Source organism: Gigantopelta aegis, chromosome 9 (assembly GCF_016097555.1).
Source record: "Gigantopelta aegis isolate Gae_Host chromosome 9, Gae_host_genome, whole genome shotgun sequence".
NCBI classification, from domain to species: Eukaryota; Metazoa; Mollusca; class Gastropoda; order Neomphalida; family Peltospiridae; genus Gigantopelta; species Gigantopelta aegis.
Window position 1 is genome coordinate 11,383,929 of NC_054707.1, and position 25,601 is coordinate 11,409,529.

Below are 25,601 nucleotides of genomic sequence, written 5' to 3' on the forward strand. Positions count from 1 at the left end.
GCGTAAATCTAGAATTTTCAAATAGCGTGGCCCATAATCCTGTGATAGACTTTAATTTTCAAACTTATCACATCACAATTATTCAAAACTATATAAAAGTAAGAGAAACACTAGTTTCTCCGGTTTTATAAAACAGCTTTCTTCGGTTATCGTTTCACCTTATTAATTATTTGTACCACAGTGCCACGATATTAACTTCATTAGCAATACTCACCACATCAAATATTGTAAAGGGTAGTTTCCTTATACTATATGAATGTCAAATGAAGTTTTCTAATATTTATAACAATGAAATATTTTCTATCGATATATTAAGGTTATATTAGAGTGTTTTGAAAGAAATTTCTCGGGATTTCTTAGTTTATAAATAGAAATACAACAAACGCTGTGACAATCGTGCTAAAGTCTCGAACTTCGTTGTCGTAGTCACACGTCGGGTCCATGCATTGGAATCTGGCGACGGCCAACGTCTAGACGTATATAGTCCGGGACAATGAGTTGTTAGAGACTTTCGGTTGTCTCGGTTCATGCATCAGACCCCTGGAGGCCTGTCGTCTTTCGGCGCCCATGGAAATGCGTGTAAAATCTCTCTTACTACAGTTGGAAAGAATCAGCGTATTTGACAACAGCAGGATCCTTACATGTATCTGTTTATGTCAAGTTTCCACTTCATTCCTGATTGTTTCTCATCAAACAACCCTAGTACCCAGTGTGAGCGATTAACCAACTAAGCTAGATCCCGCCCCTGAAAGAATAATAAGATGCAAGTGATTGTGTTTGGTATTACTCACACAGTTCCCTCCCTTGTATTGTTAATTACTTTAGGTAGCTGTATTATAATTCCAGATTTTACAAATAGTAAAAAAAACCCAAAACAACTACAGACCATTCATTCATTTCAACTTATTGTCTTACTTATATCCAAGGTTCAAACACACTGTCCTGGGCATACACCTCAGCTATCTGGGCTGTCCGTCCAGGACAGATAGTTAGCGGAAGATAAATGTGGAAGCGCTACTAAATTTAAAAAAAAAAGAATGTTTGGTTCTCTTAGCACAAGGGAGATAACTGTTACTGGATTATTTACAAAATCTGCTGTCTACAAAGTAACGACGAACGGACTGTGAGCAGGATGTGATTATAAAAGGCCCATTGCTGCATTTTAGATTCCGCTGTTAGATCGCTATGAGTGCGAGTGCGAATATTTTTTACATGCTCATATACCACTAGAGTTTCGAGCATGTCCGTCCCGGGGCCTGTCTCTGGATAGTCAGTGACTTGCTCCGGGACAGAAAAAATTAAGAGAACAATTTTGAAATTTACATCCAAAAATTAAATAGTGGGCCTTTAAAATTTTGATGCGCATCTCTAATCAATATAATTAATAAAAATAAAATCTACTCATTAAATTTAGTCGCTAAATTAGATTGGGCGGTCAAAAAGAAATTAGATAGATAGGGAACTAGTTTAACGGGGGGTGGGGGGGGGGGGGGGGGGGTGGGGTGAATGACTGGGCCATAATTTTGAAATTAGCAATTAGTAAAAGAAATTAGTAGGATTAAAAATAATAATTTACAAGCCAGAAATAAAATGAATTGATTGCTCGGCCGAATATTTATATAATTTGAAGCATTTTTGAAGGACAGTCCAAAAATAAATAAGAGAAAGAAGAGAGGATCGGACTATTTAATAATATATTAAAAAAAGAGAGGTAATTTCGACATAAAATTTTGAACGAAGGTATAAAAGTTTAAAGTCCGATCTATATGTCCACGCGAGTGGCCTCGTTAAGGCTGTTAGGGGAGAGGTTGGCGACTACGGCGAGCCGATGTCCGGAGTTGCAGTCAGTGAGGGATGAGTTGCTTCTTAGAGAGCAGATCTCTGATGACCACGCGGTACTGCGCCTTAAGTTTCCCCAAGGTTAGTTGCCAGGTATCTACGTCCTCCTCCGGGGGTGTCGTCTGTCGGACAGGCTGGCTTGCAGGAGTTGTTGCTTTCCTCTTGACGGCTGCCGTCGCCTCAACAACAGCAGCGTGCTTCTCAACCGGAGGCGCTGGAGTGGAAGTGTATCGAGGCGGCGGCGACTGGGCCATAGTAGTGTCCAACAGGTCGCTCGTTACCTCCGCGGTCGATTCCGCCGGTGGCGTCTTCTTCCTCTTCGGTGAAGCGGGGGGCGGCGACGCAGACGGAACTGCCACTGGCGGTTGAGCCGCCAGCTTTGGTTCCCCCTGAGCCGCCCCTGCAGCGCGTTCTTTTCTCCGTCCTCCTCTTCCTCTCCTCTTCTTATCGCTATGAAGCTAGACGTTTCGTCGCGCGCTCTTAACTTGCCCCCCTCCCCCCAACGGAGGGACAAATGGCAAGCTTCGGAATGCTTGTGGAGTTCCACGTCGCGTACACCGGGTCACGGGCGACCGTGACTTTGGTTTACAGCAACGCGGACTCCAGAAAGAAGACAAGAAGAGGAGGAAGGAGGAAGGAACGTGCGCCAGTGGCAGCTCAGGAGGGACTAAAGCGGGCGGCTCAACCGCCAGCGGCGGTCCCGTCTGCGTCGCCGCCCCCCACTACAACTTCGCCGAAGAGGAGGACGATGCCACCAGCGGAAACCACCTTGGACGCTACGGCAGGCCTACTGAACACCGCCATGGCTCAGTCGCCGCCACCGCCTCCTGCGTCGACTTGCACGCCTGCTCCGGTGCAGCGGTCAACTTTACCGACCGCTCCCGTTGAGCAGGCAAGGGACCCAGAGAGAGAGAGAGAGAGAGAGAGAGAGAGAGAGAGAGAGAGAGAGAGAGAGAGAGAGAGAGAGAGAGAGAGATTGAGAGAGTTTAAAGAGATTTATTTCTGTCCTGGTTTTTAAAAAGGGACTGTGAAACGTCCGGTTTTTGAGGAAATTCCGGTTTACATAGGGTCTGGTCTTGAGAGGTTTGACTATATATATATCTGTGGTGAAGTATAAACATATATAGGTTTCTCTACCAAGTGCCATGGAGTTGTATCTCACAGTATGCGCCATATAACCGTAAATAAAATGTGTTGAGTGCGTCATTGAGTGGTTTTTTAACACTGTCGACGAATCCGAAGTACTAATTAAAATATCTCTGGGTTCTGTTTTTTTATTTTTTAGATTAATATTTTAGTTTAATACTTTTTCACCAAATATGTAAATGTTGTTTAAAACTTTTTTTGAAGTCAAATTTCCTACTTTTTTTTGTTTAGATCAATATTTTTTTTTTTTTTTTTTTTTCAAAACATTCTTTGGTTTTATTATTCAATTCCAAATCATCAGTTACAAGTCATACATGCCTGCACATTGCAAGATGTAAGAGATACCACCATTGATCAATTACTGTTAAGCAAACAAAAGAAAATGTACCTACTTAGCACCCAAGGAGTGAACTCACCCATTGTCACCATTGGTGTAATAAGCCTCTAGGAAGGTGACGTTAATTGCTAACAACAATCAGTTCAGTCAACTTACATGGCCTCTTAATTAATTACAAACATCACAGTGAACAGACCACTCACCAATTTGACATGTTTGACTCAATATTTGCTTAAAAGGCCTTCAGCCCAGTTCTACTTCGGATTCGTTATTTTGGCTCTGATGAAGCGCAAATTAGCGAAACTAGTTAGCCAGCCAGACAGTGATTCTTTTTTTGTGAGGATATTTTTTGTGAGGATAATTCATTTTTGGGTGAGATCGTTTTCATTTCTTTTTTTTGTTGATACCTTTCTGTAAATCTTTTTGTGTGTTCTTAAAACCAAAAATGGCCAGAAAAAAATGCCACAAATACGGGTAGTAGAGGACGGGATTTTGGTAACCCGCCGTCCAACAATTCGAAAACAAAAAGCAGGGTTTATCAGTCCGATTCGGCCTTTGCTGGACTTGTTAAACTGCTGTACGGTGTGTTGCAGTGCATCCACCACATTGGGTTTACTGGAGGAGAATCTAGTCAATTCGACCCTCCCAAAATCACTAGCAAAACCGGCACGTCCAAATTTAGACATTACTTTCGACTTGAACTTGACAAATCAAAATTGGGCCAATCAAACCATGAACGTGTTGATTAAGCATTATGCTAATTCTCTAAAACTACTGAAGTCTAAGATTATTTCGGCCATGTCATCAAAAAACTTAGACTTCGATCGTGCTCAATTTACTGCTATCAAGTGGGGAAGAAAAAACTACAAAACAAAATTAACCGATTCTAGTCTGTCGGAATTTTCCCGTTATCTTTCGGACCTTCTCCCCAACACAGAGAATAGTGTGGGTAGTTCTTGTCAAACTACTACTCCTCTGCCACAAAGACAAAAACGAGCACGATCCCCACGTGTTAACACCCCTTCCAACGGTCCTGACCTTAAGGCAACACCACCCATTGCCAAAAGGTCCACTGCACCTCACCTAACACCACTGCCTAACTCACCACCCACCCCACCTATCCCATCTAACTCATGTAGTTCAGTACCTCGTCTGGGAACTTCTTTTGCTGACGCATTAAAGTCTCCCACCGCCCCGAATCGCAACTCTGGGCGGGATACAAATTTTCGACAAACAAAATTCTATCAATTTCGGCACAACGTTTCGGACAAATCTCAATGGCGCCTTCCAGAAATTAAGAAAAAAACTCTTCTTTTTGGCTCATCAAATCTCTCCAGAATTAATCTGGACACGCATCCTGAGGTGCAAGTAGAATGTTACCCAGGCGCCAATTTTAATCATTTTCGGACCATGGCCTCAAATTATAAGGGCAAGTCTCAACCCGAAACCATTGTTCTTAACATTGGTATAAACTCAAAAGATCAAAATCCAACCAGTGCAATAAATCAGTTGCGAAACATGATAAGCTCGATTCGGAAATGTTTCCCTAGGTCAAAAATACTTTTTTATCGAGCTTAACTTTTCGGACAGACTTTTGGCTAGTCAAAAAACCTGCCTCAACCAAATAAATTTGGCTGCAAAAACAATGAGGAACATACAAATTATACCTGCGCTTCACGCGTGTGATTTTGAGGTTGGGCAGGACAACATTCACTGGACAGAAACAACTGCCAATAAACTTTATCGCAGTTGGATGAGGTACTTAAATTTAAACTAAGGCCGGGAAAGGGTAATGTCCACCCTGATTTAGGACTAGGAACTAACATTGTTAACCTAACTGGTGACACTAACCTTCTAACATCCGCTGAAAAATCATTACTGGACAGGGGTTTGAATTTTGTTCCCACACCCCAACCAAAAACAGGCTTAGAGGCTAAACTTGACAATGGTGTAATGGATACGGCAGTTTTTGACCACAAAATGAAACTGGCCGACTATTTTCGGCGTTCAACTGGAGAAAAAATCCCATTCACGGAAAACTCCGGCTGGTTACCCCCAAACTCTAGTGTAGATCCTGAAATCATTAAAGCTCATAAAAGGATAGTGGAAAAAGTGGGTGATATGACAGTTTACACAAATCAGCAAAATCTTTCTGTCATGGAACGTCGTGCTCTCACCAAACTACGCAAAAACCGCAAAATTGTTATAAAACCTGCAGATAAAGGGTCAGCCACTGTCATTCTATCAAGGGAGAACTATATCCGGGAAGCCCATCGACAGCTTAATAATTCAAAGTACTACAAAAAATTAGACAAAACTATTTGGCCTGAAAATTGTAAAAAGTTCAATGCAATTATTCACCGTCTAAAAGATCAGGGACATATAAATAAAAAACAAGTAAAATATTTAGGAGCCAGGTCACAATCACAAACCCGGAAATTTTATTTACTTCCAAAAATCCACAAGCCAGTCGATACATGGACCGATATTAACACACCACCCGGTCGTCCAATCATTTCAGACTGTGGATCAGAATCGTACAATATTTCAGAATACATAGATTTTCACTTAAAACCAATTGCAAATAGACATGAAAGCTTTGTGAAAAACACTGAAGATCTTCTATCAAAATTATCAAAAACCAAAATCCCAAAAGATTCATTCTTGGTTACCCTTGATATTGACTCCATGTACACCAACATAGGTATTGATGCGGGCATTGATTCAGTTAAGAGAGCATTCGATAAGTACCCAGATACAAACAGACCAGATACGAACATTATTGAGCTGTTAGAATTAAGCCTAAAAGGAAATGATTTTGAGTTTGATGGAGAAATGTATCAGCAAGTGTGTGGTTGTGCTATGGGCAAACGTTTTAGTCCAAACTTTGCATCTATCTATGTCGCCGAATGGGAAGAGGCTGCTTTAAAGAAATCGAGTAAAACACCTCTTTTGTACCTCAGATATCTCGACGATATACTTATCATTTGGCCACATTCTAAACAAGAATTTTGGAACTTTTTTGAGCTATTAAATCAACAGGATGACAATATCAAACTTAAGGCCACCATATCAGATAAATCAGTTGACTTTTTGGATGTAACAATGTATAAAGGTACACAGTTTGAAACATCAGGTTACCTAGACTACAAAGTGTTTTTCAAACCAACAGACACACACCAACTTCTCCACTGTAAGTCTTTTCACCCATGCCACACCTTTAAAGGCATTGTTAAATCTCAGATTATTAGATTTCACAGAAATTCGAGTAACAAACAGAATTTCAATGAGGCTTGTTCACTTTTATTTAATGCTTTAAAACCTAGGGGATATTCAAAACGGTTTTTAAGAAAAATTAAATCTGAAACTGTTCGAGAATTAGAAAATCCCTTTAGGGCAACTGAAGACTATAAACCATATAAACTTCAGCATAACCAATCACCTCAAATAAGCACTGGCTCCTCTACTACTTGTGCCAAAACCAGGTGTAGACTTCACAACTTATTTAAAACGCAGTCGACTTTCAAAAGTCAACAGACCAAAATTGAATATCAAATTCGGACAGACATGAACTGTGATTCGAAAAATGTAGTATATCTAATCACCTGTAATTTATGTAAAAAACAGTACGTAGGACAAACGCAAAACCAACTGAGAATTAGAGCAGTTTGTCACAAGTATGATATTCGGCATGAAGTTGACACCCCTGTCGCCAATCACTTCAATCTACCTGACCATTCGTTAGATGAAAATTTTGAAATAATTCCAATTGAACAACCCCTGATACTTGGTTCAAAAGACGAAACAGACCTCTTGAGACTTGAACGAGAGGCCTTCTGGATTCGTACATTACAGACAAAACAGCCATTTGGAATCAACGTTGAATCTGGTAAAGCTGTAAAAAGAGATAAAATAATTTTTCCAATAATTTACAGTCGACGTAGCGTTGATATTGGTAAACTTATGAAGGAGGAGTTTTTAAATCTGCAAACTGTTATGAAAAACCCTATTACAGTACGTCCGGTCATTGCATATAGAAAAAATCCAAGTCTCAAGGATATCTTAGTCTCCACCCGACTACACGCCGCTTAAGCCTCTAAGCTCCATTTTTCAGTGGTTGGTTTGTTGTTATCCCTTTCCTAACAATTTTTTAAAAACAAATACATCGTATCCGGCTGTAAACAAAACATAGTACTAGCCAAATAAATTTAAAACAAGACCGAAAAACAGTTATATTTTGTATATCACAACGGTCAATTTAAAATCAATTTCGAATCCCTGGGGCAAAATTAGAAAATAACAATTTTTTAGTTTTTAAAAAATTCCTGAGCCAGTGCGTTCATTCATTCTTAAATACATACATACATACATACATGCATACATACATACATACATACATACATACATACATACATACATACATACATACATACATACATACATACATACATACATACATACATACACGTAAGCGGGATCGACCGCGTAGATTGTAGGCCCCATGCATATGGTTGAATTAAAGAAACTTCCTTTTATGGAAGCTTCGATAGCTCAGAGCGTATCGTAGTTAGTCTTGCAATTTGCGGGCGAATCGGTGCCACAGGTTCGAGTCCCAGCAACGGCATGGGACAATTTTTGAGGCCAGAAAGGATTTAATTATCCCCTGCGCCAGTGCGTTAATATCTATGTATGTAATAGTCAACCTCGACATACATACAAGATATAGATATTCACACATCAATACATACTAGCCAGTGCCAGGTCTGTCCACTGTTTCATGCACGTAAGCGGGATCGACCGCGTAGATTGTAGGCCCCATGCATATGGTTGAGTTAAAGAAACTTCCTTTTATGGAAGCTTCGATAGCTCAGAGCGTATCGTGGTTAGTCTTGCAATTTGCGGGCGAATCGGTGCCACATCTTCGAGTCCCAGCAACGGCATGGGACAATTTGTGAGGCCAGAAAGGATTTAATTATCCCCTGCGCCAGTGCGTTAATATCTATGTATGTAATAGTCAACCTCGACATACATACAAGATATAGATATTCACACATCAATACATACTAGCCAGTGCCAGGTCTGTCCACTGTTTCATGCACGTAAGCGGGATCGACCGCGTAGATTGTAGGCCCCATGCATATGGTTGAGTTAAAGAAACTTCCTTTTATGGAAGCTTCGATAGCTCAGAGCGTATCGTGGTTAGTCTTGCAATTTGCGGGCGAATCGGTGCCACATCTTCGAGTCCCAGCAACGGCATGGGACAATTTGTGAGGCCAGAAAGGATTTAATTATCCCCTGCGCCAGTGCGTTAATATCTATGTATGTAATAGTCAACCTCGACATACATACAATATATAGATATTCATACATCAATACATACATACATACATACATACATACATACATACATACATACATACATACATACATACATATATACTACACACAACTCAGCAAATTTAGATTGCTTTTTTAACAATTTTAATTTAAAAAACCAACAACAACAAAATAACAACAGCTTGATTTTATAGGTAATACATAATATCAATCCATTGTTTGTAAATATTTTACACGTTTTGCAGGTCAGCATGTTCACCACATAAAACATTGCATGAAGATACCAAGGGGAGTGACAGTGGCTGAGAGCTACTCACACCAGCTGATAACGAGTCCCTTGATGAGCGTCAGAAGACAAGTCATGTTCTGTACCTGATACACAAAACCAGCGAAAGAACAAGGATAGTGTTGTTAATGAAGCTATCATCAGTTATTTGAAAAATCGTTCAACAGCTAGAGAAACTGATAACGCTGATATTCTGTTTTAAAAAATGGTTGGTGCTTCTCTGGAAAAAACACCTGTCAAGACGAAACCGATCTCTGGCTAAACTGAAAATACAACAAGTCTTGTATGAAATGGAAGAGAAAGATATGGCATTATTGTTGAGTATTTGACCAATGTTTCTGATTGGACAGTAATTAATCACCTTTGACACCAGCCTTAGTTTACCATAGTTCAGTACCCCGGTCGACAACATTATCCTGCCATGGAACCAAACTAATTACAAAATATATCGCTAATCATGCTAGCGTGTTGTGTCGCAAGGTTGGCACCCAGTCTACCTGCATTTTGTAAGTTTGTATCTCCTGATGTAATTTGCCTCTGATATAATTTGACCTGGTCTGAGATCTCAGTCTTCCCCACATAAATCAATGAAATGGCAGGGGCATGCCAAACAGTTGGTTCAACCGAAGGATCAAACAACAACACATAGTTATGTAGCACTACCGTTGCTTTCACCATGTTATCTACACTTTTTTTTGGTTTGACTTCTATTGGACTTTTGTAAATACGCCATCGAGCAGACAAGATAGCAAACGCGTTTTCCACGATTCTTCTATTTCTACTGAGATGATAGTTGAACACTCTCTTATCTTTCTGTAATCCAGGGGCCTAATTCACAAAGCTCCCTTATGCTCTGCTAGACAACAAAGCATCCTCTTTGCAAGTCTTTTAGCCTTGCACTGCGAGATCGCAAAGTTGCGAGAGTTTCGTGCATTAGGTCCCTGTACCGCCAGTGGCGGTCCCGTCTGCGTCGCCGCCCCCACCACGACCAAACCGGACGGATCGACGGGAGGCGACTCGCCAACCAGCCGGACCGACTGTTCAGATGCGGGAAGTGGAGCAGCCAACCAGTGCACCGCGACCAGCGTCACCTGTTCCCGCTCGTCGTTCGTCTGCGTCGAGACCCCCACCCACGGGGGACTCCGCGACGGCGACTCTGGATGTTGGGGCTGTCAAGAGGAAGGCCGTGACCCCCCCGGAGGACCAACCAGGCAAGACGCGGCCTTCTACTTCCTCTTCGGGTGACTGGAGAGTGGCAGCGCGGAAAATCAAAGGCCAGTACTCTAAGTACTTGGTGGGAGACGTCACGGACCCCGACAGACTGCCAGGCGGGGTCTACGAAGAAAACTTCAAGACGTTTCCCGATGGCCACCAGGTCGCCATCCACACGGTCAAACTACGGGGAGTGGAAGCTATAGTAGTGACGTCGCGCCGGGGTGATCTTTACCGACAGGGATTCCTCAGCCATGACATGGATAACAACACCATCCACAGAATCATGAAGATCGTCACCGGCGCCCAGTACCCACAGATGGTCCACTGCCTTAACACCCACAGCTACAGGAGACTGGTGCCTCACTTTGAGGAGAGGAACAACATCACCTCCCCGTAGATGCTGTGCACCCAAACGGCCTTAACGAGGCCACTCGCGTGGACATATCGATCGGACTTTAAACTTTTAGATCTGCGTTCAAAATTTTATGTCGAAATTACTTTTTTTTTTTTTAATATTATTAAATAGTCCGATCCTCTCTTCTTTCTCTTATTTAATTTTGGACTGTCCTTCTAAAATGCTCCAAATTATATAAATATTCGACCGAGCAGTCAATTCTTTTTTATTTTTGGCTTGTAACCTTTTTATTTTTTTATCTATTAACTTCTTTACTAATTGCTATTTTCAAAATTCTGCCCAGTTTCTACCCCCCCCCCCCCCCCTCCATCCCGAGTCAGGCCACCGATCTTATCGGAGGTCGGACTCGGGATGGGCGTGTTCGAAACCCTAGTGGTATATGGGCACGTTAAACTAGTTATCATCATTAGGTCCCTGTTCCTTGAATGAAATAGAAAATAGTTGGGTTAATATTAAATAATCGAAATCTGTTTGTGTTCAACATATTCACTGCAAATAATACCACTAAATTATTTTCCACAGAGAGATAGATAACTAGTTTAACGTGCTCATATACCACTAGGGTTTCGAACACGCCCATCAAGACTCCGACCTCCGATAAGTTTAAAAGTCTGGTCTATATATGTCCACGTGAGTGGCCTCGTTAAGGGCGTTAGGGTGCACAGCTTGTAGGGACGAGATGGGTTGTATCCCGTCAAGAAAACCCCTAGATTGACAGTCATTAGACGTTGAAAGTGTAGTGCTGTGCTGAACTACAGAGACCTAAAGCTTAGAGGGAGTTGGAGGTCCGTCTGCGGCAATCTCGCACATCCACGCGTTGAGAGCATCCCTCGGTGTTGACGGCGGGTCCGGGTGACCTGGTCCTTTCATTTTAGGTCGAGTCGGGGGCGGCGACGCAGAAGGGACCGTCATCGGCAACAAAGACATAAGGAACTTTCGTATTGTTATATAGATATAGATATAGATAGATAGACAGATAGATATAGATATAAGTACGTTAAAAGTTAAACTTACCAGCTTAGTGTCTCGTCATGTTTTTTTCTCAACGGAAATGCTTCATCGGCAACAAAGACATAAGGAACTTTCGTATTGTTATATAGATATAGATATAGATAGATAGATAGATAGATATAGATATCAGTACGTTGAAAGTTAAACTTACCAGCTTAGGGTCTCATCGTGTTTTTTCTCAACAAAGACATAAGGAACTTTCGTATTGTTTGCTGGTAGATAAGCAGGTTCTGGGATGTTTAGTGTGCCATTCTCAAGTTCAAAGCCAAATGATGATCTCCTAAATACGCGTCCATCTCATTCTCTGCCATATGCTCCGATGCAAACTAATGTGAATTTGTATTTGGCATCAACTGCTGCCAATAGAATGATTGAATGATATGTTTTGTAGTTGAAGTAATCACTTCCTGAACTAGGAAGTGCTTTGATGGCAATGTGTTTTCCACCAACAGAACCCAAGCACATTGGGTAATTCCAATACCGCCAATTCTCCGAAGCAATACTGCACCACTGTTCTGTTGTTGGAACAGGCAGAAATTCTTCTTTAAGAACGGCCCAGAGCGCCTTGCAGGTTTCATGCAGTACATTGTGAACGGTTGAATTTTGTTGCGAATTTCTTGTTGCCAAAATACGAAAGTTACCGAGAGTCGTTCTGCAGTGGATACTGGCATTTGGTGTGTTTCATTGTGAGAAATTAGTGGTGATACACGACGAAGCAAATCGTCGAATATGGCAGCAGTCATCCTGAAATATCTATGATGTCCATCAGAGTCATGCAAGTATCTCATATCGTGAATAAGCGAGTGAAATTCACCACTTACATATCTACACATATTTATTGGTCTCACTAACCATCGTCTATTTAAAAAAAAAAATGTTTAGCCCTACGATGCCTATGCAGCTTCATCTGATGATGAATCCATTTGAAGCGCGGGTCACAACAACATGCAAAGTATGAATAGCCAGCCGTAAAAAAACGCACGTGAAAATTCCGAAATGCCCGCCGACCAGTGTCTGCAGAGAAGTATGAACCTAGCTTGGACTGTCAGTTGTCTAAAAATAGGATTTTATTCGTAGCGGAGTGTTAGTGGTGGAAGTATAAGCATATAAGTAGATTAATTAACATTTATTTATTTGTAGAGTACTATGACTAATTAAATTCTACTAATTAAGTATTTAGTAAAGTTTAATTTGTATTTACCATTAATTAAACATATAATTCTAGCCAGGCCGTAGAACTAAGCTAATAAATAAATAAATTGATAATAAATCCAAATATTATTATTATTAATTTTATTATACTATTTACTTTAATTAATTTAATTTATTTTTATTAATTAATTTAAAATAAATTACTATCTTATTTATTTCTAATTAATTCAATAATTACAAATAAAACTTCAAATATTTTTATTGGTCTCCATCACGTAGGCAATTAGTAGTCTATCTATTGTATTTTTATGCTGTTTATTTGGATTTAACAAATTAGTGGAGTTAAATATAATTTAGTTTTTTTATCAAAATAATTAAATAATTTAATTCTTTCTTTTTTTTAAATTAGTGCAGAAAAACTACTGCTTTATCGGTATGTGCAGCCTATTTATCAGCACCGGGTTTCTTCTTTGTAACGATCAAATGTCATAATGATCATATGTTGGACAACTAATAGTCGTAGTTTAAAACGTGCTTAGATGACGTTAAACAAACAATCTGTTACCTTAGGAAGAAGAAGAAGGAAATGTTTTATTTAACGACGCACTCAACACATTTTATTTACGGTTATATGGCGTCAGACATATGGTTAAGGACCACACAGATATATAGAGAGAAAACCTGCTGTCGCCACTTCATGGACTACTCTTCGATTAGCAGCAAGAGATATTTTATATGCACCATCCCATAGACAGAATAATACATTTCACGGCCTTTGTTACACCAGTCGTGGAGAATTGGCTGGAACGAGAACTAATCCAATGGTGCCACCAACGGGGATCGATCCTAAACCGAACGCGCATCAAGCGAGCGCTTTACCACTGGACTACATCCTGCCCCTCGCTACTTTAGGGACGGGACATAGCCTATTGGTAAAGCGCACGCCTGATGCATGGTCGGTCTAGGATCGATCCTCGTCGGTGAGCCCATTGGACTGTTTCTCGGTCTAGCCAGTGCACCACGACTGGTATATCAAAAGCTAGGATATGTGTTATCCTGTATGTGGGACTGGGATGGTGCGTATAAAAGATTCCTTGCTACTAATGGAACAAAATTAGCGGGTTTCTACTCTAAGACTATACGTCAAAATTACCAAATGTTTGACATACAATAACCGATTATTAATCAATGTGCTCTAGTAGTGTCGTTAAACAAAACAAACTTTAAACTTTTCTTCAGATTGAGTTAGATACCGCTTTAAACTCAGAAATAATCAATACTCATATTAAGTTTGAGCGTATTAATATCATGAAGATAACTCTATCAGTTACGACGATCCCCGCTCGCTCGGAGACTGACTGAGAGTTAGTCTGCAGGTGGCCTCAGACCACAATTAATTTCGCTATATGTTTCTATATAGCCTTAGTGGCTATAACATTTTTATTAATATCAGCAGGCCCGTGAAGTTTTGTATGTACCTTTGCCTGCATGGGGGACACATACCCTGAAAAGGACAACCCCTGTTGTCCAGCTCTTTCTCCCAGCATATTGGTTTAAACAGACACACCCTCTAAACCGGGCCGGAGTACACCCATTTTACACAAAAAGCACTACTTTTGCATGGGCCGGAATTACCACAAACAAGTCTTCAATGTCAACAAGTTACACATGTTTACAAACTACATGCTATCCCCTGTCACCTCAGTCAAACAGTTGCCACTTCATAGCTGTCTGCCATGAAATAATCACAGTCAAACAGCAGACTACTTGCGCGGTGAAACTTCCGGATTTTGGACAACCAAATGGGAAGATAACTGTAATCTGAGGCCAGGTGTCAGTCGAGTGAATGTTAGCAGATATTAAACAAACTAACGTGGAGGACGTTTTTAATGGATAGCACGTGTAGGCCTGGCCTTGGGCGACACAATTATCTCATTTCACGGCAACTTGGAGAAACGTGACGCGCAATGGAATTACATTTATATTGTCTACAAATAAATAAGTGCAGGTGCGGATCCAAGACTGTTTAGGGATGGGGGTCTACATGCATCTACTTAACTGGAAATTGTATATTAGCGATCAAATGTAAGTGAGAGAAAAAAAATTGTCGTGATTATGAGGTCCAGAGCCTGTCGCCCCACCCCTGAATCTGCGCCTGGAGTTACACTTCATTTAGGAAGGGGTGGGGTTTAGTTCAGTGGTAGAGCGCTCGCCCGAAGTGCGATGGGTCGCTGGGTCGATCGCCTCACCTGAATTCTGGGTTTTCCCCGTCCCATGACTGACCCAAGACTCATACATCAAAGACCGTGGTATGTACTATCCTGTCTTTGGGTATGTGCATATAAACGATCCCTTGCTGCTTTGTCACTAAGTTTGTTTAGCGAGGGAGCAGGACGTAGGCCAGTGGTAAAGCGTCCGTTTGATGCGCGGTCGGTCTGGGATCGATCCCCGTCGGTGGGTCCATTGGACTATTTTTCGTTACAGCCAGTTCATTACGACTGGTATATCAACAGCCGTGGTATGTGATACCCTGTCTGTGGGATGGTGCATATAAAAGATCCCTTGCTACTAATAGAAAAATGTAGCGGGTTTCCTCTCTAAGACTATATGTCAGAATAACTAAATGTTTGACATCCAATAGCCGATGATTAGTAAATAAATGTGCTCTAGTGGTGTCGTTAAACAAAATAAGCTGTTTAGCGACACCATTAAGCACATTTATTTCTCAGTCATCGGCTACTGAATGTCAAACATTACCCGCTACATTTAGCCTATCAGCAACAAGCAGGCGCGGGTGGGGGTGGGGGTGGGGGGTTCGGAGGTCGACTCGTCCCCTTCAAAGCGATTTTTAACAAGTACATTTTCCAGAGGAGCACGGCTCGTTTCCCCATGAAACCTCGCTCGTCGCTTTCTAAACTAGCCTGCAAAATACAAGCAATCTTTTATATGCGCTTTCCAAGACTAGACAGCACATATCGCGGGCTTTGATATACCAGACGTGGTGCACTGGTTGAGAAGAGGGAGGGAGGGAATAATCAGAGAATGGGTCCACTATGAGGGTTCGATCCCACGATTAACTAAAGCATACGAGACAAGCGCTCTACTCACTGGACTAGATCTCGCCCCCGCCCCCCCCCCCTTATCAGTAACAGTAACCTATATGGAGGCTATTTCTCGCTCCAGCCAGTGCACCACGACTGGTGTATCAAAGGCCGTGGTATGTGTTATCCTGTCTGTGGGATGGTGCATATAAAAGATCCTTCGCTGTTAATCGAAAAAGAGTAGTCCATGAAGTGGCAACAGCGGGTTTCCTCTCTGAATATCTGTGTGGTCCTTAACCATATGTCCGACGCCATTATAACCGTAAATAAAATGTGTTAAGTGCGTCGTTAAATAAAACATTTCCTTCCTATATGGAGGAAGCGGGTTTCCTCTCTTTTGCTATCGAACAACGGTCAAGATAACCATACACTAGACACCACTAGACTGTTAAAATGTGCTGAAGATTTTAATTTTATTGATCACGAACTGGAACTAAATGCTCATGTAGATTGGATGCGGCGCGTGCGAGTGTTCCAACTAATGTGTCTGCGGCTTGCGTTTTGGGACTATACACTATATATACGATTATTTCATTGCGGCTGGCGGCTTGTGTTTGTTGACGCACGCATCGCACACATACAGTCAAGGCGCTCTCGTTGAAACTAATGTGTTTCGAATTTGTTCAGCCAATGTAAGTCAGAGCTAGAGTGTTTGCCCGATGTCAGATGTTACATGGAATCGGTCCCCATCGGTTCACTTATTAGGGTTTTTCCGATCCAACCAGTGCTTCACAACTAATATTTTCAAATCTCAGGTATAATTTTCTTGGTGAAATAGTACATTTAAAACGTCTTGCTGTTACCAGAAATAGCCTGTTCATAGGAGTCGGGATGCGAAGGTAGGAAAAGGTGGCCAATTGAATGAATAATTAATAGAAAGCTCCCCCTCCCCTCCCCTCACCCCTTCAGGTGATGGCATCATCCGACGCTTTTGCCATTGTAACGAGGGCGTGTTTCTTCTCTAAAAGTATTTAGTATTACAGTTACAGTTACTATATGCTTCAAAGTTAATAGCCATTATTAGGTTGTTTTTCTTTTCTTTGCACAGAACTTTATTAATATTTTTTTTCGAAACTGGTATTATTAATAGTATATAGTATTGGCTATGACACTGATTGATTGACCTACTAGGTAGCACCTGTAACACTGGAGACTTTATTAACACCGTGACACAATCGCACCTGCACGACCACAACTAGTTCTCAAATAATAACTATTACAATTGATCAATTACTTTCAAGCGGATCGCCGAAAATGTGTAAATAAAACCAATAAACAAATTTTTTATTACAATTATGGTGTAAATGGTTTATTATGAAAGGTGGATTTCACCACCTGGATATTTACAAATAAGACTTTATTGTTGTAGTCTCATTCATTTCGATATATACGTTTTTGTAACGCTTACACAAGAATAATGTTTTTTTTAAAAATTTTATTAAAATTCAACAGCAATAACTCACGACCCTCTAGCCTATGGCTGGAAAAGCAAATTTTTCAATAAAATCAAAACAAACACAATTTGAACAGAATATTAAAGATGTAATAATTTTATCTCAAGAACAATACTGTATGAGTTACTGGATGACTTACATGGAGATAAAAATAGTATTAAAGGGACATTCCTGAGTTTGCTGCAATTTTGAAGATGTTATCGACTAACAGAGACGTTTTAACGATTATAATTACATATCAAGTATAGTTTTCTGCATGAAATATTAGTGGTTGTATATTCAACGTGTTTCTGATTGTTCTAATATTTGTATTAGGTTAATTTTCATTTTATTTCCTAAAATAATATTTTTTTCGTACGTACGATATTATTTGAAGACAAAATCCAGTTTGGGCTTCTTGCAAATATTAAGACGACCAGAAACACATACAGACACTGATATTCTAAACAAGAAAATAAATTATATTTAATGTGTAAGTTTAATCGTAGTAACATTTTATTAGTCGGAAACATCTTACAATGCAGCAAACTCAGGAATGTTCCTTTAACAATGATATATGTATATCTTTTGGCCAGCTTGCTAATACTATGGTGAAGTCACATGGATAGTTATGTATTGGTCAACTGTCTTAATTTCCTCAGTGCACTTTCTTTTTATATACAATATGATAATATATATTATTATATAACATTTATTGAAATATCTAAAAATATCAGTGACATAAAAGTGTTATCAGTCACTCAGTGACGATAACACATTTTAGAGTGAAAATTTCACTATTTTAGTCTAAAATGTGTTATCGTCACTGTATAAAGTGTTATCTTCACTGTAAGAAAGCCGGTACTATTTTGCTGCTGGCATTTTAAAAATAAAGGTAAATTACCAAAAGTTATATAATAAATAGAAAAGTTCATGTTTTTGTCAAATATGATTTATATCTCATCTTGTGAAGTTTGCAATCATATCACACTCGTCGCGCAAGTGCGATTCGTGAGATATGATTGCAAACTTCACACAATGAGATATAAATCATATTTGATAAAAAAACATGAAATATCCTTTATTTATTTGACATATATAATAGAACTATATTAAGATCCATTTACAATATCAAGACATTACTATTCATAGCAATATGGTGAAATGAAAGGAGCCAATATGTAAAACAAAAATTAAAAGACCCAATTAAAAAACGCATCCTAGTTTTGTTAATTCGAATAGCGGGGAAAGTAATGTGATCAAAAGCATATTGACATTGTTATAGTTTGTATTTGTCATGAAATGTTCATTTAATTACTTTTAAGATGTCAAAACAAAAATAATATTATATCAATGAAAACCGTCTCAACATCTACCGTATTACTACCAGCGATGGTAGATTGTCGCACCATTTTGTTTTCCACTCGCCCATATTGTTTTTTGTTGTTATTTTTTTAGGATAAAAAATACTTATTTATATTTTTTAGTGCTATTTTTAACGGCAACTTTTCTAAATTTACGTTTTTAAGTCCCTCATCTGCAACGGTGAACCCTATCGCCAATTGACTATGACATCGTTTCTAGAAAATCGACAGTGGTCGTGCGGATAATTTCACATGTAGAAGAGCTTTAATAGGAAATCTCGACATGTTGTGGGGAAAATAACTTTTAAAAATTCATCCTGCAAAAAAAAAAGGACTTTAAACGGACATACCCTAGATTTTAACACTAAGGCATATTTGTTTTACTATTATAGCCGGTTTTTTTGTAACTGAAATCATACTTTATTTATGTTTTTATGGTTTAGTGGATCAATTCCCGTACATTCGAAGTGGTTTGGTCATCCTGGTGTTTTTAATGTCACAAAATACATTTCTAATATTTTTAAAAACGCACGCGTGTTTGAGAAGTAACAGTTATGGAGTCGAGTTTTAGTCTATTTTTAGAGGGTGTTTCACCATTTCAAAGTTACAGGTTTGTAAATTAACTAAACTAAGTGTTAATTTTCACGGGTTGAAACTAGGGTCTGTCCCTTTAAGAAAATATTGTGTTCTAATCGGCCATTGGTTTTAGTACCTACAGTAGAGTTTCCACTGGTATAGCATTGCTTGAGCATCTCGCCATTTTAAAAGTAAGACATATATGAAAATGAAAATTGTACTGACAATGTCCGTTAATCGATATCACACACATGGTATACTGATTTTACACAAATAAGGGAACACATGGTATTTGAGACCAAACTTACTTCAAACAGAAATGTAACGGCTGTATAAAATACAGGAGCTAAATTTCACCCAAAAAACCCCATCGTAACTTCACGTCTGCTACTAACAGCTATAGCGGCCATACGTTTACATGTGTTTGGTGTGCATTTCACGTAGTAAAATTACATCATTGTGAAAGAGGGAGCATTTTAAGGACAAAAGAAAATGAAATAATTGTACATGTATTTCAGACTATATTTGCCACTTTTTTTAATAGTAATAAGAATTGTGGTTTAGTCTTAGATTTACGTTTACGTGCAAAACTAGGCTTACGATGTTTTGTGAAATTGGGCCAAGAGACGTAACATGGCACTGAATGTCAGTACTGTGGCACTGAACGCCAGTAGCACTGTTAACTTCCTGAGGATTCTGGATTCAGGCAATATTGGCTGTTAGTGTTTATTATATGTTTCATTAGTCCTCTCCATCAGTATATATATATATATATATATATATATATTGTGTAGATTTACATAACGAGTCTCAGTGAATCTACAGGTGTACGCTGGTTTAATACATCTATTGAAGACTTTTCAAATGTCACACATTTGTCACGCGGCTCACACATCTGGATTCCATCTTATGCTCTCACGCTCTCGTGCAAATATCTATATTTCAATCAAATAATAAATAGAATCAGCCTTATTTCCATCTGCGCATGAGTTTAATAATTTTATTGTACGTTTCATACATACGTTAGACTTTTTGTCTTATTTATAAAACCGATTATTTCGTCTTCTTTTCTAGCTCCAGCCAGTGCACCACGACTGGTACATCAAAAGCCGTGGTATGTGCTATCCTGTCTGTGGGAAGGTGCATATAAAATATCCCTTGCTGCTAATCAAAAAGAGTAACCCATGAAGTGGCGACAGCGGGTTTCCTCTTTCAATATTTGTGTGGTCCTTCACCATATGTCTGAGGCCATATAACCATAAACAAAATTGTTGAGTGTGTCGTTGAATAAAACGTTTCCTTCCTTCTTTTTTCTACGTACATGGGAAATAACCAAAGATCTGCGCTACTGTGTTACAAAATGACTATGGACCAAATTGACCATAAACCAGTGGCGAATCTAGGGGGACCAAATAGCACGTCCCTCTCCCACAGTAAATATACTGAACTGCTTTTTGTTCTGGTTTAAAAAATAACTTAATTGGACCTTTAAACGGGTTCATGTGCTCGTTTTTCCTTAGACCACCACCCCAAACAATTTTCTGGATCCGCCCCTGCAAAAAGTATGGTTTGAAATGGATGGCATGAAATGATTATGGTACGAAATGTGTGTATATACACATATGTTTGAATACATTTGAAACTTGAAATAGGCTATTAGAAAATATTAACAAAACTTGAAAAAAATGGAATGGACATCACGAAAATAATTGAGAGTAATCCACGAAAATATTCCGTACACCAATTAAACCGAGCTGTGAACAGACAGATAATGCTTCAAAGACAAACGCGTTAGATATTTAGAGTAAATGACTGCCGCGTTTACAATTTACAATGCACTGTGTACGTCAAATGAATCTAGAGTGGTATCAATGGTACATCATTCTGCGTTAATCAACATTGGTATTTTGTATAATACCGAGCTTGTCAACACTTGGAACTCCTCGGCCGATTCCGATGAATCGTACATGGTTGCAGAACAGTCTAAAGGCGGCACTTCCAAGCTAACTTGCGATGAAAAAAAAAAAAAAGTTTGTTTTATTTAACGACGCCACTAGAGCACATTGATTTTTAATCTTATCATCGGCTATTGGACGTCAAACATATGGTCATTCTGACACTAACTTGCGATGAGGACAGACGTCTCGCCATGTACTCTCGAGTTACCCCCCCCCCCCCCACCTGGGGGGACTCTTACTGTGGGCTTCCGTGACTTTGGTGTACGGCGATGCGATCGTATAGAAGAAGAGGAGGAGGAGATGGAGGAAGAGGAAAAGCGCGCCAGGAACGGTACGGGGGGCGGGGGGGGGGACCAAAACTGGCGGCGGTCCCTTCTGTGACGCCGCCCCCAGCCCATCCTGAGTCGAGGAAACCTGCTACGCCGGAACCGTCGACCACCGAGAGGGACAGACTCAACACCGCGGTGTGTGAGACGCCCCGTAAAGGCCCTCCATCGCCGACCACTACGTGGCGCAGACAGAACTGGCCGGTATCCCCGGTACTGCCAGTCGTCAAGCCACCGGCCCGATCAACCGCCGTTGGAAAGAGGAAGGCCGTTGCTCAGCCGAGCGACCAACCTGACAAGGCCCGGCCTCCACCTTCACAAGCACCGTCCCCCTCCGACTCGGAAGCCGTCTGGAAAGTTCAGATCGGGAAAATCAGGTCCGGCTTCCTGAAGTTCGTGCAGGGGGACACCTCGGATCCGGCATCACTGATGGGCGGACTAGTGAAACCAGAACTGAAACAACTGCCTGATGAAAGCGCTTACGAGCTACACACCATCAACTCTACAGCCGGCAAGACGGGGTTGGTACTAACTCAGCGCCGAGAAGGCGTCTACCGACAAGCGGTCCTGGTTAGAGAGATGGATAGCCACACCATCCACAGGATCGTCAAGGCCCTTTTCGGCAACGACTACCGGAGTGTCATAACCATCCTCGCCGACCAGAGATGGAAGCACTTCATCCCCCGCCTTTGCCGGTTCTCCGCTCATCGGTTCGCCGTAGGACAACCTCCAACGGCCTTAACGAGGCCACTCACGTGGACATATATATCGGACTTTAAACATTTAGACCTTCGTTCAAAATTTTATGTCGAAATTACTTCTTCTTTTTTTAAATATTATTAAATAGTCCGATCCTCTCTTCTTTCTCTTATTTATTTTTGGACTGTCCTTCTAAAATGCTCCAAATTATATAAATATTCGGCCGAGCAGTCAATTCTTTTTATTTTTGGCTTGTATTTTTTTTTTTTATTATTCTATTAACTTTTTACTAATTGCTATTTTCAAAATTCTGCCCATTTTCAACACTACCCCCCCCCCCCCCCCCCCCCCCCCCCTCCCACACACACATCCCGAGTCCGGCCACCGATCTTTTCGGATATCAGACTCGGGATGGGCGTGTTCGAAACCCTAGTGGTATATGGGCACGTTAAACTAGTTATCATCATCATCATCATCATCATCATCATCATCTAAAGGCGGTGAATCGTGATACTCGTGCCTCGTACAAGAATAGCCACGAAGGAAGGAAATGGTTTATAACACATTTTATTTACGGTTATATGGCGTCGGAAGAATAGCCACGAGAACAGCCGATTGTGACAACATCATGATTTTATCGGTATATTATTATTATTATTATTATTATTATTATTATTATTATGCAGTCGGCTATTCCCGTACGAGACACTCGTATCGTGTAGCGTTGCCTTAAGACACGAAGGTACTGGGAACCGGGTCTATAATATTTCTCTGTGTACAGAGACTATAATAGTGTCTCTATGTACCGAGAATATAATATTATTTCTCTGTTCCGAGACTATGATTTTATCTACATATAGTTACTAATGAAATCTCTACCTTAAAATAACTGTTTGCACGTATGTAAGATAACATTATTAATATACCACAGAATCCGTAATCGGTCAAGATGTTCCGAGTTGTTTCGTCAAAATTGACCATTTTAACTAAACAATTCACAGAGCAAGCCAAGTACAACTAGACCGGTATCCAATGTAAGCTATCACCACATTTACAGTAATCACATAGAAAACATCATTAAGATTGTCAAATAAATAGGAATACATTTTCTTTAAATTGCCGAGTTTACTATTTTTAATGATATATTGTACTAAATGTGTTATATATACATGTATTTATATACAGAGTATGGCACGTCAAACTAGACTGGTATTCATGTACAAAGTTTGTTATCTAGACTGGCATGTATACACAAAATACGCTATGTCAGACATATATAGAGTATGCCACGTCAAACTAGACTGGTATTCATGTACAAAGTATGTTATCTAGACTGGCATTTATACACAAAATACACTATGCCAGACTATTAATATTATTACACATAGCACGTAGACATGTTTATATGCAAAATATGCCATGTCAAACTAGACTGGTATTTATACGCAAAGAAGGGTATGTCAAATTAGACTGGTATTCATACGGAGATAATACCATGTCAAACTAGACTGGTATTCATACGGAAGGTATGCTATGTCAAACTAGATTGATATTCATACGGAGCGTATGCTAGGTCAGACAAGACTGTTATTCGTAAACAGCTTAATACGCTTTTCAAGCCTGACTGATACATAGCGTTTGCTATATAAGCTGGTATTTGCATTAGACTGATATTCAAACTCAGAACATACTATGCCAGACTAGACTGGTATTGAAGAACACAGATTATGCCTCTAGTATGTCAAACAGAGAAAGCACCATGTCAAACTAGACCGGAATTCGCACAAACATTACGCTATGTCAGACTTGATAGATATTCAATGTAAACTATGGCCGCTTTTAGTGTCTGCATCCTCGAAAGGTGGTTATGGTCCGTGGTGTTGGGCAGGTGTCGCTTCAGTCGGTCAAACGCCTGATTCAGAAGTCGCATCCGACGTCGCTCCCTCATGTTGGCGGCCTTGCGCTGACTGGCCGTCTGTCGCCGTCGTCGTTTTTTCTTGAGCGCCGCGTGGAACGGATAGTCGGAATCCATCGGGTCGACGTCGTCGTCGTCGTCGTAAGGAATATCTTCCTTCTCATCTATCGCCGTTAGCTCCTGGAGGGGCGAGTTGCACACCACCCCGTTCACAGCACCGGTTCCGCCCTGTGACGTCTCACACGGAGTTTCGGAATCTGGTTTGTCGCCGTCTGTTGTCATGGTGATGAGGGCTTGGTGGTGGCTGTTGTCGTCAGGCTGTTGATACAGATTGTCACATTAGTTTAAGAAATTTACCCTTGTCATGACTAAGTTATCAAATGACTAAGTCATGTTGCTGAGAACTTTGTAGCTTTTGTCGTTAAAATGTTGTTGTGGACGTTGTAGCTGTTGTTGTGAAGCTTATGATACAGAATGTCACACGAGTTAAAGAACTGCACATTTAAAGTCTCCAGTCATGTTGTGTAGTAATAGTTGTAACTGAGGCAGGTGTGTGGCTGATGTTACAATCTCGCACCACCATATTGTAATGCAAAATACAAACACAACTACAGTTTTAATCAAACCATTTGTTATAGCTATCAATAGTTATAGTCATACAACATACATATCTATCGCTGAGTTTGTTTGTTTTGCTTTCTAAATAAAGTCTTTATTATACCAGCTTAAAATGGCGAGTAATAAATAGTTTCGTGTGACATAGATAGTGTATGTAGTCCCCAAACGATATCGAAGAATGGCGTTTGGCGGTACTAAAATTAATGTTGATGGTCTGTTCTAAATGATAAAATAATTTTAAAAATATATACCAGAGATATCGGCTTTAAATAATTCCACAGTTGTAGTCTGTAGTGATGCTGTCGTAAACGTTGTGTCTGCTGCTGTTTACAGACACGATGTAGACTGTAATGGTGTAGCCAATGTTGCCGTTGTTGATGATTTTCTTTTTAGCTGGCGTTATTGAATTCCACACACAGAAACAGGTCCAGAACAATATGTTTTTTCACCGGCACGGCAACACATTTCATTAAAATACAGTTTACACTAATTCACCACGACATCTTCTTTTTTACACGATAACCTCAAAGCAATAACGACGACTTACACGCAATTGTTTCGTCAACAATACCTCGGTAACACCACAGTTTACTCGTTTAAATAAATTAATATTCGAAAAGCTCTTAATTGTCTTTCGAACTACAAATCCTTCTAACTACAAATATCTGTTTTGTTTCCTTCCGTCAACGCCAAAATCGCCTACACCGTTTACTGGGGATTTTCTGCAGTGGAAATGACAATATTAATTTAGGTATTTTTCAATAACCATATAGATAGTATCGGAAATGTCAGCAAGTGGCATAGATATTGCGGCTAAACATAATTAAACTCCTTCCAAGTTCTTTATTGCTGGTCCTGATTGGCAGATTCTGT

General features: G+C 40.1%; 1 protein-coding gene across 1 annotated transcript; it reads right to left on the bottom strand.

The window, feature by feature from the left end:
- Positions 1-23,231: 23,231 nt before the first annotated feature.
- LOC121382305 (fer3-like protein) lies at positions 23,232-25,372 on the bottom strand. Its single transcript, XM_041511878.1, has 2 exons — positions 24,980-25,372; positions 23,232-24,428 (listed from the first exon to the last, which is right to left on the bottom strand). The coding sequence occupies exon 2, from the start codon at positions 24,390-24,392 to the stop codon at positions 23,991-23,993; it is 402 nt and encodes a 133-aa protein (XP_041367812.1). The 5' UTR covers positions 24,393-24,428; positions 24,980-25,372; the 3' UTR covers positions 23,232-23,990.
- Between the last annotated feature and the right edge of the window lie 229 nt (positions 25,373-25,601).

Coding starts and splice junctions, on each gene's coding strand:
- LOC121382305 (XM_041511878.1), bottom strand. CDS start 24,392: ATGACAACAGACGGCGACAAACCAGATTCCGAAACTCCGTGTGAGACG.